General features: G+C 42.2%; 1 protein-coding gene across 2 annotated transcripts in view; it reads right to left on the reverse strand.

Moving 5' to 3' along the window:
* The window catches only part of Lca5 (lebercilin LCA5), a 40,674-nt gene extending 26,705 nt beyond the window's left edge, over positions 1–13,969 (reverse strand). Inside the window, exons 1-3 of one of the 2 annotated variants that reach the window (XM_040740034.1) lie at positions 13,843–13,967; positions 11,505–11,661; positions 878–1,239 (exon numbers count right to left, since the gene is read on the reverse strand). In XM_040740034.1, coding sequence (XP_040595968.1) covers positions 878–1,076 — 199 coding nt within the window. In that variant the 5' untranslated portion in view covers positions 1,077–1,239; positions 11,505–11,661; positions 13,843–13,967. Of the gene's footprint in view, positions 1–877; positions 1,240–11,504; positions 11,662–13,842 lie in introns of both variants that reach the window. The other variant, XM_005073690.4, reaches the window with a different exon arrangement.
* Between the last annotated feature and the right edge of the window lie 487 nt (positions 13,970–14,456).

A 14,456-nucleotide genomic window follows, 5' to 3' on the forward strand; every position in this document is an offset into this window, starting at 1 on the left:
AAATCAGTCCAACAGATGTCACCCACAAAAATAATGAGTATAGCTTGTTAGCATGGGATGTGGGTATTTCATTATGTGGCTTCTGTTTTCTTCTCAGCCCCCAACTTCCTGAAGCTCCCTTGCTTCAGGAAGTCTCAATAACCTGCAGTGGTGTCATAGCTGTGCTACGTGCATCAATGTGTCATGATTACCTTACTTGCTATAACTTATTGCTCTAGGCCATTTTTATAGACTATAGACTTTGTACATGTTGCTCCATGAAATCTCTGTTCCTGACACAGAGATTTATTAAAATGAAGAGACTTACATAACAGTACACAGATATGCATGCTCCAGAGTAGCAACATTCTAATAACAAAAACTGTTTAATAATGATCTAGTCTCCTTTGACTCAGTGAAGTTGGATGATGATCTGGAGCCCTAAGCCCATCCCCAGGTTAAGCCGCATGTCTTCAGTGACCATTGTGCTAACCACCAGTGCTGTCAATAGTGTTATCGATGAATCATGACCAGTTCATATCACTGCTTTTAGTTACTTTCCAAAACAAGGCTAGAGGAAGTGCAATTGCTTTGCAGATTTTGCCTTTACAGTAAGTGCCTCTGAGATCACAAGAAAGACATCTCCTTAGGAAGAGAGAAAATGAGCAGCCTTCTGGTGCTCTCCTCTGTGTGACTTTGAACATAAAAATGCTAAGATACAGTGATGTATACATACAAGCAGCACCTCATTTATGGAAACAAAGCCTATCTAAAATGAAAATCAGCCCACTCCATGCACACAGTAACATGCACCCTAGAAGAAAAGCTTTGTTCACATGGGGTTTTGCGCATTGTCCCTAGGATCTGGGTACCTGGGATCTTTTAAGTAGACACTTACTTTGATGATGCACCTGGTTGTCTGACAACTGTCTTTTGGGATTCTTCTCTTTAGTACTTGGACATGAAGGCCGACTGACAGGTGATGAATGGCCAGAAGACTGTGTGGAGGACCCAAAGTCAGATGAATAGTGAGAGTAACGGTGTTTGCCTGATTTTCTTTCTTGATCAGTATCTGAACTTCGGTCTCTTTCCCCCATTGTTTGGAAAAATGACCTCTAGTCACATAATTTTACAGATTCATGAAAGTACTGGAAAGTATTTTTGTAGTCTTGGTATCCTGGTAGTATTTATTTATGTGCAGTTTATTTTCTTCACAATATGTCTGCAGTCTGCATCAGTAAGCACAAGATGCTTTATTCCCTACATTGAGGAAAGAGAAAGCAGACTCATCAAAGGGTCATAAAATAATCAAAATTGGAGCAACTGAAGGCAAAATACTTCACAGCATCCCACAATAAGGAAGAGGCCATCGTTTATGTTTTTATGCATTAACTTACATATTTGAAATAAGACACATTCTGTCATGACCTAGAAAATAACATTCCTTCTGAATAAGGTCAACTAATTTTTGATTTTCCTTTAATCCTGAGTATTAAAAACACAATCCTGAAAATTTATGAGACAATAATTGTCAAATTGCCAGTATTTTCGTATGTGGGGTGTGGCAATAAAAAAAAGCCCTAATAAGAAAAATACCTAGCCAAGTGGTGCTGGCACATACCATTAATCCCAGGACTTGGGAAGCAGAGGTAGATGGATCTCTGAGTTCAATACCAGCCTGGTCTACACAGTGAGTTCCAGGATAGCCAGGGCAACACAGAGAAACCCTGTCTTAAAAAACAAGAACAAAAACAAAAACAAAAGAAATACCTAAGATTGACTATAAAAATATAAAACAAAAGTATGTTTTTAAAGTTTAAAACATATCATCCTTAGTACATAAGTACCTCATAGCACCCCATAAAAATTGAAGTAGCCGGGCGGTGGTGGCGCACGCCTTTAATCCCAGCACTCGGGAGGCAGAGGCAGGCGGATCTCTGTGAGTTCGAGGCCGGGCTGGACCGATAGCCTCCGAAACAATACAGAGAAACCCTGTCTTGTAAAAACCAAAAAAAAAAAAATTGAAGTAAAAAATTAAATGAGAAAAACAGATGCTAATACTCCATATAAATAAATATATATATATATATTTAAAGCTATTATATTACCAAAGATGCTTCAAAATAGTAAAAATGTGGCCAGAGTTACCATCAGGAGACTCTGAGAAGAGAAATTTGACAAGATACATTTATTTTATTTATAGTTTCTAGAAATCAATTGACTTTGGATTTTTGAGAAGGGTTTGTAACCAAGGATGATGGCCTTGAACTCACGACAAGCCTCCTGCCTTGACCTCTTAACTCCTGAGATTATAGGCAAAAGACATTATGCCCATCTTATTTATAATTTTGATATTTAATTTAATAATTCCGATTATGGGTCCCCCCAAAAAACTGCAAATATGAGGAAAAGTAAAAATGTTGCATATAATATTATACATGTAGCCTTTTGGTTGGAGAGGTGTTTGTTTTGGTTTTTGAGACAGGGGCTCACTGTAACCTTGGATGGCCAGGATGTTCTCAAATTATGAGATCCACTGGCTTTGGCCTCTTCCTCCCAGGCTCCCAAGTGCTGGATTAAAGGTGTGTGCCACCATTCCCAGCTTACAATGCAACTTTTTAAACTGGAAGCAACCTAATTTGTCACAGATTATGAAAAGGACTGGAAAATCAATACCATATACATCCTTGGTAACATAAAAATTTTTTTTGTGTTCAAGGAAATGTTTATACTTATTACAATAAAGAAACATCCAACTAGTTCATGTCACAGATCTCAAAAGCACACATCCATTGAAAAGATGTGGCAATACTGAACATTCTTCCCATCCAAAGGCAAGAACTCAAAATAATCTGAAAAGCAAGAGATGAATCAGAAACCAAACAGAGCCTACTGGAGCAAATGCGTTATAGATGATTCATAATCTCTCTCTCTCTCTCCTCTCTCTCTCTCTCTCTCTCTCTCTCTCTCTCTCTCTCTCTCTCAATATATTTATGTTGCTAAAACAAGAGAAGAGGGCAACTTTTATAATGAGAGTAATTCCTCTCTTCGTATTTGGAAGACAGGGCCTTATTGATGAAGTAACTACTAATAGTAGAGCGCTTCCTAACACATGAAAAGATGTATGCACAAAGCAGTTACTACTACTCACAGTAGTAAACTACAATGACCAGATCGCCACCAGGCAGGAGCTGGCCTTCTAACAGACTGTAAGCTACTGAAGTAATGAGGATGCTCTTGACTCTCTGTATTTGCTCTATAGTCTGGGAAAACCTCCAGGAAATACTAAGAAAGGACAGAGTGAGGGCATTGCTCAGAAGCGCGACACTGGCTTAGCCTGAGCAGCATGTGTGAGCCGAGGTGTGCATAGCAAAGACCGACGAATAACAGCACGCAAAGTGCAGGAAGAATGCAGTAGGGACAGAGAGTTTGGAAGCTTTGTCTCTGGAAGGGCTATGTTCAGGTTGATGGTGTCTTTAAGAGACAAGATTTACACAAAGTAATTAGGTCATGAGAGTATTGTCCTTGAAGGAATTAACCCTGATCTCCCACAGTGAGTTCTTGAGATGGTGGGTTGTTTATATACAAAACCAAGCCTAGACCACGCATGATCCCACACACCTGTAATCCCAGCTACAAGAAGGAATGAGGCAGGTGGATCATGAGTTGAGGAGCAGCCTGGGCAACTGTAAAGGCTCATTCTCAAAGTAAAACAAAGGGGTGGGAGACAGCTCACTGGTCCAGAGCTTCTGTATCATTAATGGTGGGAATGCCACAGGAAAGAAACACGCGGACACGCACCTCCTGGGAGGACACAACTGAAGTAGTCTTCCTCCTGTCCCCAGCGTTAAATCTGAATCTGGTCAAGCCTCCAAACATAATGCAACCTACAGAAAATGTAGGCTGTATAATAAAACACCTTCACACACAAACTGCAAGGAGAACAAACTATGCTGAAGAGGTTGCATGTGTAACGAGTCTAAAGAAACAAGAAATTTCAGCCTGTACATACCATCTCTATTGTAACTCAACTTCTATAAGAGAACATAAGATGACTGAGAAAACTTAAACCCAGGCTGGATATTAAATGTTGAGGAATTACTGTGGCAATTGTGTAGTTTATATTTGTTATGAATATTCATCTTTTAGAGATATTTGTTCAAATACTTCAAAATATAATTAAGTGATGGCATGTCTGAGGTTTGCTTCAAAATATCCCAGAGAAGGATGGAGATGAGAGGTCACCAAGAGTTGGCAACTGTATGAATGAGGTGGTGAAGAAAAAACCACCTTCATTATCCTGCTACCACTGCTTCTCTGGTATAGGGAGAGCGAGAGAGAGAGAGAGGAAGAGAGAACCTTAGGATCCAATCCAAGGCCTTGCACATGCTAAGTACATTGCCACTGAGCTCTCTCTCCACTGAAGACTTAACACTTTGATCTTAATTTGATTTATTAATGTTTGCCAATCTCAGACTGTTAAAAATTCATTAATGGATCTGAAATCAATGGTTCTAATGGCAAAGTACTAATACTTAGAAAAGCAAACCACAAATTAAGTCTGGAGACAGGACTCAGTAAGGAAAAGGGTTTGCCATGCAAGTATGATGACCTGGCTGGATCCTGGCTCACATTTAAAAAGCTTGGCTGCAAAGGCACACATCAGTTATTCCAGTGTTTACCTCTCAAACTGGCTAAAATGAGGCAACTAAAGTCTCATTCAACAGCCAGTTTTATTCAGAGCATCAGACAATTTATACCCTGAGGGTTAAGAAGAATCACATGATTAAAGTGTACAATCACAAGGACAAGCTGCACGCAGCAAAACACTTCTCCATAGACACATATAAACAACTAACAACAAATTGTAACGAATAATCTGAAGTAAACTCACTATCTGCTACACCTGGAAGAAGCATAAAAACACATTCCAGGGACAATTCCATATTTTCAAGAAACTGAGGTCACAAGACTCTTGTCTTGTTTTCTTAGAGTTTTCTCACAAGCATTTAGAATTCTCTCACAGCTCCATTCTTGGGACATTCTGACATCCCAACACTGGAGTTGCAGAGACAGGAGGATCCCTGAGGCCTAATGGGCAGCCAGTATAGGCCAAACTGGCAAGTTCCAGGTTGTCAAATAAAGTAAAGAGCCAAATTCTATGTCAACCTTTGGTCCTTACATGTGCACACACATTTACACACACCAATAAGTAAATACCAGCCTGGTCTGTCTCCTCTGCCATCCATAGAGTGAAACTCTTAATAGCAAGTACTAGAGAACTGTTTTGAGGATTAAATGGGATAGGTCAGTAACTATCACATAACTAAGTACATTCCATTTGAATGCTAATATTGTTAAAGTTGATTATGTAACATAAAGATGCATTCGGTTTTTATCTGTATACAAGAAGTAGCTCCCTGACCTCACCCATCTAGACCATCAAGGTGCCAGCAGTCTGTTCTTGGCAAAGGGGAAGAATATACAGAACAGCACCCTTTGGCCTCCAAAGTACTCACAGTTAAACCACACGAACTTCCTACATCCCATTTATCCAACTTCCACTCCACACAACAAGTATTTAGAATGTTTAGACTTTCATGCTTAGTTTCCCTTCATCCATGGCCAACAGGGTCCACAATTATTAAATGGAAGAGTTCAGAAATAAACAACACACAACTTCTAAATCGCACACTGTTCATAGCATCACGATAACATCCCGTGTCCTTCTGCTCTATCCAGTTTGGAATGTGAATCAGCTATCTACCCAGAGTATCCACACTGCGTATTCTACCTGATCATTCCTCACGTAATAGCCAGCTTGGTTATCAAGTCGGCTCCACTGAACCACAGGGCTTAAGTTTAGCAAGGACCCAAAAGCGCTATAACAGTGCTGTTATACTCTGGATTAAAAAGATGCCAATCTGCTGTTAGGTAGGTGGAAACGTTGAAAGTTCTTTTTTTTTTTTTTTTTTTTTTGGAGACAGGGTTTTGCTATATTGTTTTAGAGGCTGTCCTGGAACTCGCTCTGTAGACCAGGCTGGCCTGGAACTCATAGAGATCCACCTGCCTCTGCCTCCCAACTGCTGAGATTAAAGGCGTGCACCACCAACGCCCGGCTAAAAGTTCTTTTTAAAAATTACTTAATTTTATTTTCTGTGCATTGGTATGAGGGTGTCAGAGCCCCTGGAACTGGAGTTACAGGCAGTTTGGGCTACTATGTGGATGCTGGGTATTGAACCCTGGCCCTCTGCGAGCAACCAGTGTTCTTAACTGCTCAGCCATCTCTCCAGCCTGAAAGTTAATAAAGGAAAAAAAAAAAGACCCTTACAGACTAAAACTTACTGTACAAGATATTTCAAGAAAAGACTACATTTACATAATTTTATTATAGTGTTTTGTAATTGTTCTAGTTAATATTACTAATCATAATACCTAGCTCATAAGGTATACTTTCTCCTAGGCATATAGACTAGGCAAAAACATAGATAATACAAAGTTTCACACCATCCTCAATTTCAATTATCTGGTAGGAGCTGAAGAACATATTCCCAAAGGACAAAGAGGGGCTACTGTATACTGTTTCCTGAATTACTATCTTTAAACTATGAGGATTTAACTCACTCTTAATTTAAGATTGCCACAACATTCAGCCATGTTCTAATTTCACAGCCTTTTATTTTAGAATACCTAATTGGCATTTTCTGGCTGAGAGTTTTGAAAAAGCATGCTTGTTACTGTATCTCTAACAAACACCAGCTTTTTATGCTATCAATAGCCTGAATTCCATTCTGACATTATTCTTGTGTTTCCTACCCTAACATAACCCAGTCACTTTCTAAACCTGGATACACTGCCATTCTTAAAGAGTCATCAGAGTCTGTGCCAGATCTTCTAGTCCATGGGGTCATCTTTATTAGTTTCCATAATCATTTACTGGTTCATATCCTTAAAGGGACTGTACCGTTGAGGAGGGGAAGTTCTATGTCTGGAGCTCTATATAAAGTTTACTGAGAGGATGCTCTATGTATAATTAAAGAAGGAATGCTCTATGTATGTTTAGGGAGGGGAGCTCTAAGTCCTTTTCTGTCCTCATCCTTGATACTTTCAAAGGTTCTGAATTCCAGGTCAGGTCATTTTCTCTAGAACTCTTAGAATACTTACTGCTCCTCTGACTTTTAACTTTCAGTGTTGCCTGGGAGTCATTTGTTGGGGTCATTCTCTTATTAAAAATATTTCAACCTCTATGAACAATAAAACACCTTCCTGTACAGAATTGGCATTCTGGCCGTTATCTGGGTTTCATTCTTTAATAAGCCCACCCCACCCGTACCCATCCCACATTCCACCCTCCCAGCCCTGGAAATCCTGAAGTCACATTTCTGCCCAGTGTGAAAGCTAAACATTTCACCTGACTTCTTTTTCAAACTTTTTTCGGCGTCCAAGATTACACTCCTGCAACTGCACCCCATACTGGAGAAGTCCTAAGGGAGGGGATATGCCTGACTCCATGTCCTGCTGCACCTATAGCCCCAGTTTCCAAGTGGAAGATGCTGGAGAGTCATCTGTAGTCTAGAATGCTATCTCTGCTCCCAACTGTTTGCTTTGAAACCTACACTAGGCAGATTTTCCCAAGACAGCTTTTATCAAGATCACCCATAATGGTGTGGTGGTTTGAAAGAAAATGGCCCCCACAGGAGGTGTGGCCTTGTTAGAGTAGAAGTAGTTTGGTTGGAGGAAGTCTGTCACTTGGGGGAGGGCTTTGGGGTCTTTTTCTCAAGCTTCACACAGTGTGACAGTCAGTAGACTTCCTGTTGTCTCCAAGATGTAGGACACTCAGCTATTTCTCCAGCAACATGCCTGCCTGCATGCCACCATGTTCCCCACCATGATGGCAATGGACTGAACCTCTGAACTATAAGCAAGCCACCACAGTTAAACGTTTTCTTTATAAGAGTTGCCATGGTTGTGGTGTCTCTTCACAGCAATAGTAACCCTAACTAAGACAAATAGTCATCTTCTGACAGCCAATTTCTATCTCATTCCTACTTGACCTCATAGTGTTACTGACTTCCTTCAAAAAGCATTCTCTTCTCTTCCTGATGCCCAAATGTTTAAACACCCAATATACCAGCCACACTGGCTTCCTCCCCTTTGTCTTTACTCCTCTCTTAGATCCAACTTTCAGACTCATATATCCCTTCTTCCTATTGTATTTGTCATTCCGAATTCACATGGCCAAAATTATTAAAATGTCTCCATCCCCACCCCTGACTCTTTCCTGTTTCCCTGACCTCATTAAGGGGACTTCCCTCTATTAAATTACTCAATTTACAAATCTAAGGTCATCCTGGGTCGTTCTCGAATCACATCCCTGAGTCATCTACAAAGTCTGACAGTTAACCTCCAAATATATATTGTGGATCTACCTGCCTCTTGCCATCTGTGCTGCCACTGCCCCAGGGAGTCATCGTCTTCTCTGGGTTGGATGGCTGCACTCACTGCTGACAGCCTGCCTTCATTCCCACAGCGAGTTCTTCATGCAGCAGCCAGAAACAGCACTGGGGAGCAGAGATTATGCAGCAGGGCTTCCCGGCTCACTCCACTTCAATGACTTCCTAAGACCATTACATTACTTAAGGTCCCATCTGTCCCAGACTTAGCACCCCGCTTCCTGCCCCAGCCGTGCCATGCCTCCACTCTCCGCTCTTCTCCAGACTAAATGGCCTCTGTGCTCCCCACCTGCCAAACCTTATACTCACTTCGTTCTCACCCAGAACTTCCTAACAGTGGCTTCCTCACCCTGGTCTCAACACAGACGCCGTCTTCTGAAAAACTCATTGGGCTGAATTCTATTACAGTGAGCCCAGTCACTCTACTCTGCTGGTCTGCTTTACTCTCTGTATAGGCCTATAAGCACTGGAAACACTCTTCTATTTACTGTCAGAAACTTGTATGGGTTTATTTTAAATAACTGAGAAATCTAATAAGGCTTTAGACAAAGTAAGGTTCACCTGCATTTCTATCTATAATTTGTACCTGACTAATATTTTTGGTTTGGAGACAGGGTCTTGGGTAGCCCAGGCTGGTCAGTAACTCACTAGGGAAGCTGACAATGGCTTTGATCCCTACTGCCGTCTCCCGAGGGATGGGATTACAAGTGTGAGCCACATAGCTGGCTTAGATATATTGTTAAATGAATGCCATTACTTCTCTTAAAAATGTGTAACTTATAGAACACAGCAACGAAATGACTCCTAACGACATTCTGATACACTCAGCCATCATGAGAGAAGATTCTCCCTGCAGTAGATGGGAACCAATACAGAGACCCACACTGGACTGAGAAGCCTGAAACACTCTTTTCTAAATGGGCTGTCTCCATCAGATGCTCCACTTACCCACCCACAGCTCAGGAAACACTGGAAGAGGAGGCAGAAAGACTGTAAGAGCCAGAAGGGATGGAGGACAACAACGAAACAAGGCTGTCCAAATACAGCAGTCCCAAAGCGCATGTGAGCTCCCAGAGACTGGGGCCTCAACCAGTCTAGGCCTTACAGGGTCCCTGCACTGAGACGGTAAGTAGACCCAGGCCCCATTGCTAACCCAGGAGCTATTTCTAATTGATAACTGCTCATAAAAGGAAAATTAGTTCTCTAACTGTGTATACAAACCACTCATGAGGGAGACCCAATGCCCAGCAGCAGATGACCACCAGAAAACAAACTCAATGGCATCTTTGGAGTCACTCTGTCTCAATGGCTTATCAGGGCTTTTGGGTTCTTGTTTGTTTACCTTGTGGGTCTGCATATATTTTATGTTTTCTTCCAGTTTTGTGTTTTTATGGAATTTCTGTGTGTGAATGTCTGTGTCTCTTCATTTACATGTGTTTCTTGTGGGGGGGAAACATAATCAGAATATATTGTATGAAAAAATGTATTGTCCATTAAAGAAAAAGAAAAAAGATATGTAACTTGACAGAACCCTGAAGATTTATGTTCCATGTGTAGGTTTCCTATTCATTTAAACTAGTCATTGCGAACAGGAATGAATCAGTTGTCAGGTGTTTTATCTGTTTCTCCTGTCATGAGGAGTGGGATGGAGTGGTTTATGCATTTCATTAGATAAAAATTTAACTAGCTAAAAGCTTTCTCTCTCTCTCTTTCTCTCTCTCTGTCTGTGTGTGTGTGTGTTGCTAATTCAATCTCTAAGAATAGTTACCTTCCTAAAAATGACCAAGTGCACTACTACAGCAATGCCAGGAAATTACCAATTCCAAATAAATCTTTTTTTATCAAAAAGTAAATTTCCTTAATGAGAATCCTCAACAATACAGGTTATACCTAACTGGTCAAGAAGTAACAAGGCCTCCTCCAGGGCTGGAATGCCTCCTTGATAGCCAGGCTCTCATGGATGGTAAAGTGAGCTGCAATCTGCAGCCATCACTGTGTATACACATTACCACAGTGACCACCTGGCTCATGGATCAATTCCCCAACAAAAGCCTGTGCTGAGTTTCTGTGTATAAAACATTGTTCCCTGGTTACCTCTGCTGATGGCAGGTAATAGGACAGGAAAAGTAAAGGAAACCAAGAACAACATTTGGAATTGAGGAGCTCTGTCTCCTCAAGAAGGAAGAGTATGGAGTGATGGTAAAGAGTGAGCCACACCTGCAAATCCCACAGAGAACGGTAAAAGATTAAAAGGAAAATGAAAAGCCATAGTTTCCTCACTCTGTTTACATGCTTCTGCATATTTATAGAAAAAATATTTTATTTGCACAAAATACCAAACTATATTTGTTTAAAATAAAACTTTAAAATACTAAAAACTTTTAAACTACATCAATTTTTTTTTAAAGTATGACTTTAATATGATCAGTCAGACCACAGAAAATGCTAGCCCTGTCATCTCTGGCACAATTAGCTTCTTTAAAAAACAACAACAACAAAAAGCATAACTGAAGTATGTATTACCAAAGTTTAGTCAATCAAATGACAACACTACAGAATGCTCCTTGATCCATCCATAAGACACTTGTTCAACACCCACCAAATGGCAGGCATTGCATATTGAGTAAGTTAGAAATGAAAAATGAGTAAGACACCACATTCCCTCATATCAACAAGCTGGGAGCCACGAGGAGGAAAAGTAACACACCAGAATACAGATGCTGGTGGTAAAAGGAATTAGAGGTGGTGAAATGAGAGCCACGATTAGTGCCAGAAGGGAGTTGGGAGGTTTCCAGGGGAGACAATGCTCGTTTCTGCTTTCAGGTCTTACTAGAGGTTAACCACAGCACAACCGGGGTCGGGGTGAGGGGAGACTGGAGGGGAAATGGTAAATTCGGTTACTAAAAGCAGGCAGCTGGTGAAGGGATTCTTCCAATAGAAGAAGCAGCACCTGTCAAAATAAAGTTTAGCAAGGGTTGGGCATAGTGGCTACACCTTTAACCCCAGAACCCAGAATGTAGCCTAGTCCCTATGCTAAGCCAGCTAGGGCCTAATAACAAAAACACAGCATACCTTCAAATTGCAAATGGTTGCTAGGCATGTGAAATGTGGATCATCAGAACTGAGATACGTGGCGATGGGAATATGTGTGTGGGACTTCCGTGCTTACTGCTCAGCCTTGATATAGCTCAGCCTAGACATCCCCCAGCAGATGATGAAATGTATTCACCTGTAAACATGATATTGAAGGAAAATGGATGGAACTGAAGATTGTTCACTGGTATTTAAATAAGCAGCCTCAGATTATCTCTTTAATAATCTTCCCATATTGGTTATGTGTTAAAGCAGTATTTTGGATTATTCAGTTAACCATATATTAATATTAACCTTACCTGTTTATATTTTTGTAAGCTTACTGAAAAGTCAATATGCTTCACATTATATTAATATTAGACAATCTGGTTTGAAATGAGTATGCTGGCTGTGAGCATCAGTAAGTAATGAGTGAATCTGGATCAGGAGGAAGGCACCATCGCAGGAAGATTTCATATGGAAACAAAGGGTCCTCAGGAAAATCAGGGCACACAGACATGACCTTTACAAGGGTCCATGTCAACCATGGAGGCTTGAGCTGTAGTGGCATAACTAGAATACAGGGCTTCAAACTGATGTCAGAGACATTTTAGCAAGGCAAATAACCTAGAGTTGATGACGGATTAAATGTGGAGTATGAGAAGAGAACCTGAATGAATTTCAAAGTTTTTGACTTGGAAAGCTGGATGCAAATGATACCAGGCATCTGCATGGGGTTTGTCAGGAATACCTGTGGGCAGGTTAAGCTGAGTGGAAATGCCTGGAATTGCCTACACAGGAGATGAAGAGATGCAAAACTTGGGATGTGCTAATTAGTTATAGATGGTAGAAGCCCAAAGGAAGGGGGGAGCTGGCCAAGAAAAGGATGCTATGGGAAAAAAAGGAAGATTAAGCTGCGGTGGGCAGTGGGGTGTCTTCCAGAGTTGACAACAGAAAGGAGAACTGCTTGAGTCTTCTAGCAAGAGTTGTGGAATTAGTTCTGTGATGTTAAGGAGATGCATCTCCAGAAACATCTCTTTTTCAAGGGACGTCTGAATGGTGGTTTATCACTCAAAGACTAAGAAAACTAGACTTTCCAGTCCTACAATTGAATAAACACAGTAGCCAGTATGCAAACAATCTCAGAATGAAACATTATAAGTGATAAATAAAACTGGAGTGTGGAAAGAGAATAGAAAGAATACAGATTAATGAACATGGGCAAAATGCAACCTCCATGCACCTTTTCCCTTGGTGCCTGTTACTTATTTATGTATTAATATGTGCAAATGTCTGTGCACCATGTGCATTCTCGGTACCCAAAGAGGCCAGAAGAGAGCAATGAATTCCTTAGAACTGGAGTTACAGACAGTAGTTGTGACCTGTCATATGGCTGCTGGGAATCCGACCTGGGTCTTCTGGAAGAGTAGTCAATGCTCTTAACTGCTGAACTAAATGATGACTTTTGATCCCAAAGACATCTAATCCTGAATGTATGGTTGGGCATAAACATGTATGTGGTCAATTGTACTCTGCTTGGGCGATGAGCTTAGACCCTCAAACTTCGGGGTGGAAATGAGCAGACAGGGACTGTTCCATGACGGGAAAGTCACAAAACTAAGCCTAAAAAAATAAATCTACTTTCATAAAATCGTCACACACACACACACACACACACACACACACACACACACACACACACACACACAATTTACCCAAACATAGGTACAAATACCTCCATAAAATTAATCCTCACAACGAATCTACTATTCATCGCACCCCCCAAGGGGGGGGAGGAAGTACTGCCTGCCGCGAGTAACTTGTTGCCAATAGATGCCATTAGTTTTCAAGCCCACGAAGTCAGTAAGAGTTTATACTTGGGTGAACTGGACCAGCCCTTCACACTCAGAAACACTGTCCCCTTGTTCACCCCCACGCGAAGCAAAGCGTCTGTGCCCACCCCAACGCAACTATGTCAACAGGTAGGTTTTGCTAACTACCTCTAGTCGTCTCATTCCATCCCTCGAGGACATATAAAAGTAATTCCCAGCCTGGCCAGGGTGCTGTCCCCTGTAATGACAGTGTAGTAATAACACGCCTCTGAAAGGCTCCACGCCCATCCACCCGGATCTCCACCAGCCTCCAGAGGTTTCTTTCTGGGAACTTCGCCCTTCTCTGATTCCGCCTGCACCGCACTTTCCTCCCGCTTTTCAGGGCTAGCAAAGGCTCCTAACTTTCTCCTGCTCCGCCCCAGCGCCGCATCAGCCTCCCCGCTCCGCCCCATCGCGTCCATCCCCCTGCCGCAGACCTCTTCTCTTGGCTTCGGCCCGCCCCTTACCCTCCAAGCCGGCGCTGCCCGCTCCTGCCTGGATCACCCCTCTGATCCGCGAGCCCGACCGACGGCTGCGGCCGGAGGCGAGGAATACCGGGACGCTGCCTACAGCGGCTGCCAGGAGTTTGAACTCACTCACTATAGGGGACCCGCGGCTGTGGGCGGCAGCTCGGCGGTCTCGGCTCCCGGGCAACGGAGCGGAGGCCCAGCTTGCACCGCGGGAGGACCGGCCTCCGTCTCCCCCAGTTCCCATTGGCTGCTGCCTCCAAATGGTCATTCCTATTGGTTAATGTAACGCAGGAAGGCGGGATGGCAGGACGAGAGGCATCAGCCATTGGTCGGCAGCTGAGGCGGGACTGAGGTCCGTGAGGACAGTTGCAGAGCGAAGCCGGGAGTTCAGGGCGGCCTGAAAGGATGCTAACCTTCTCTGGACAGGATCGGTGAAACTGGCTGCTGCACAAAATCCTTAGAAACTGCCAGATATTTGTGTTTTATTATAAAGAAATCATAGTGTACCTTCTGTGCTCCGCTGAAAGTGATCTTTAGAAAGATGTGAACTTGATACATTAATGATGCTCCTGCCTCGGGGTCTGGGCCTTCATGAACACATCATGAATGTG

The sequence above is a fragment of the Mesocricetus auratus genome, unplaced genomic scaffold (assembly GCF_017639785.1).
Source record: "Mesocricetus auratus isolate SY011 unplaced genomic scaffold, BCM_Maur_2.0 Super-Scaffold_100691, whole genome shotgun sequence".
NCBI classification, from domain to species: Eukaryota; Metazoa; Chordata; class Mammalia; order Rodentia; family Cricetidae; genus Mesocricetus; species Mesocricetus auratus.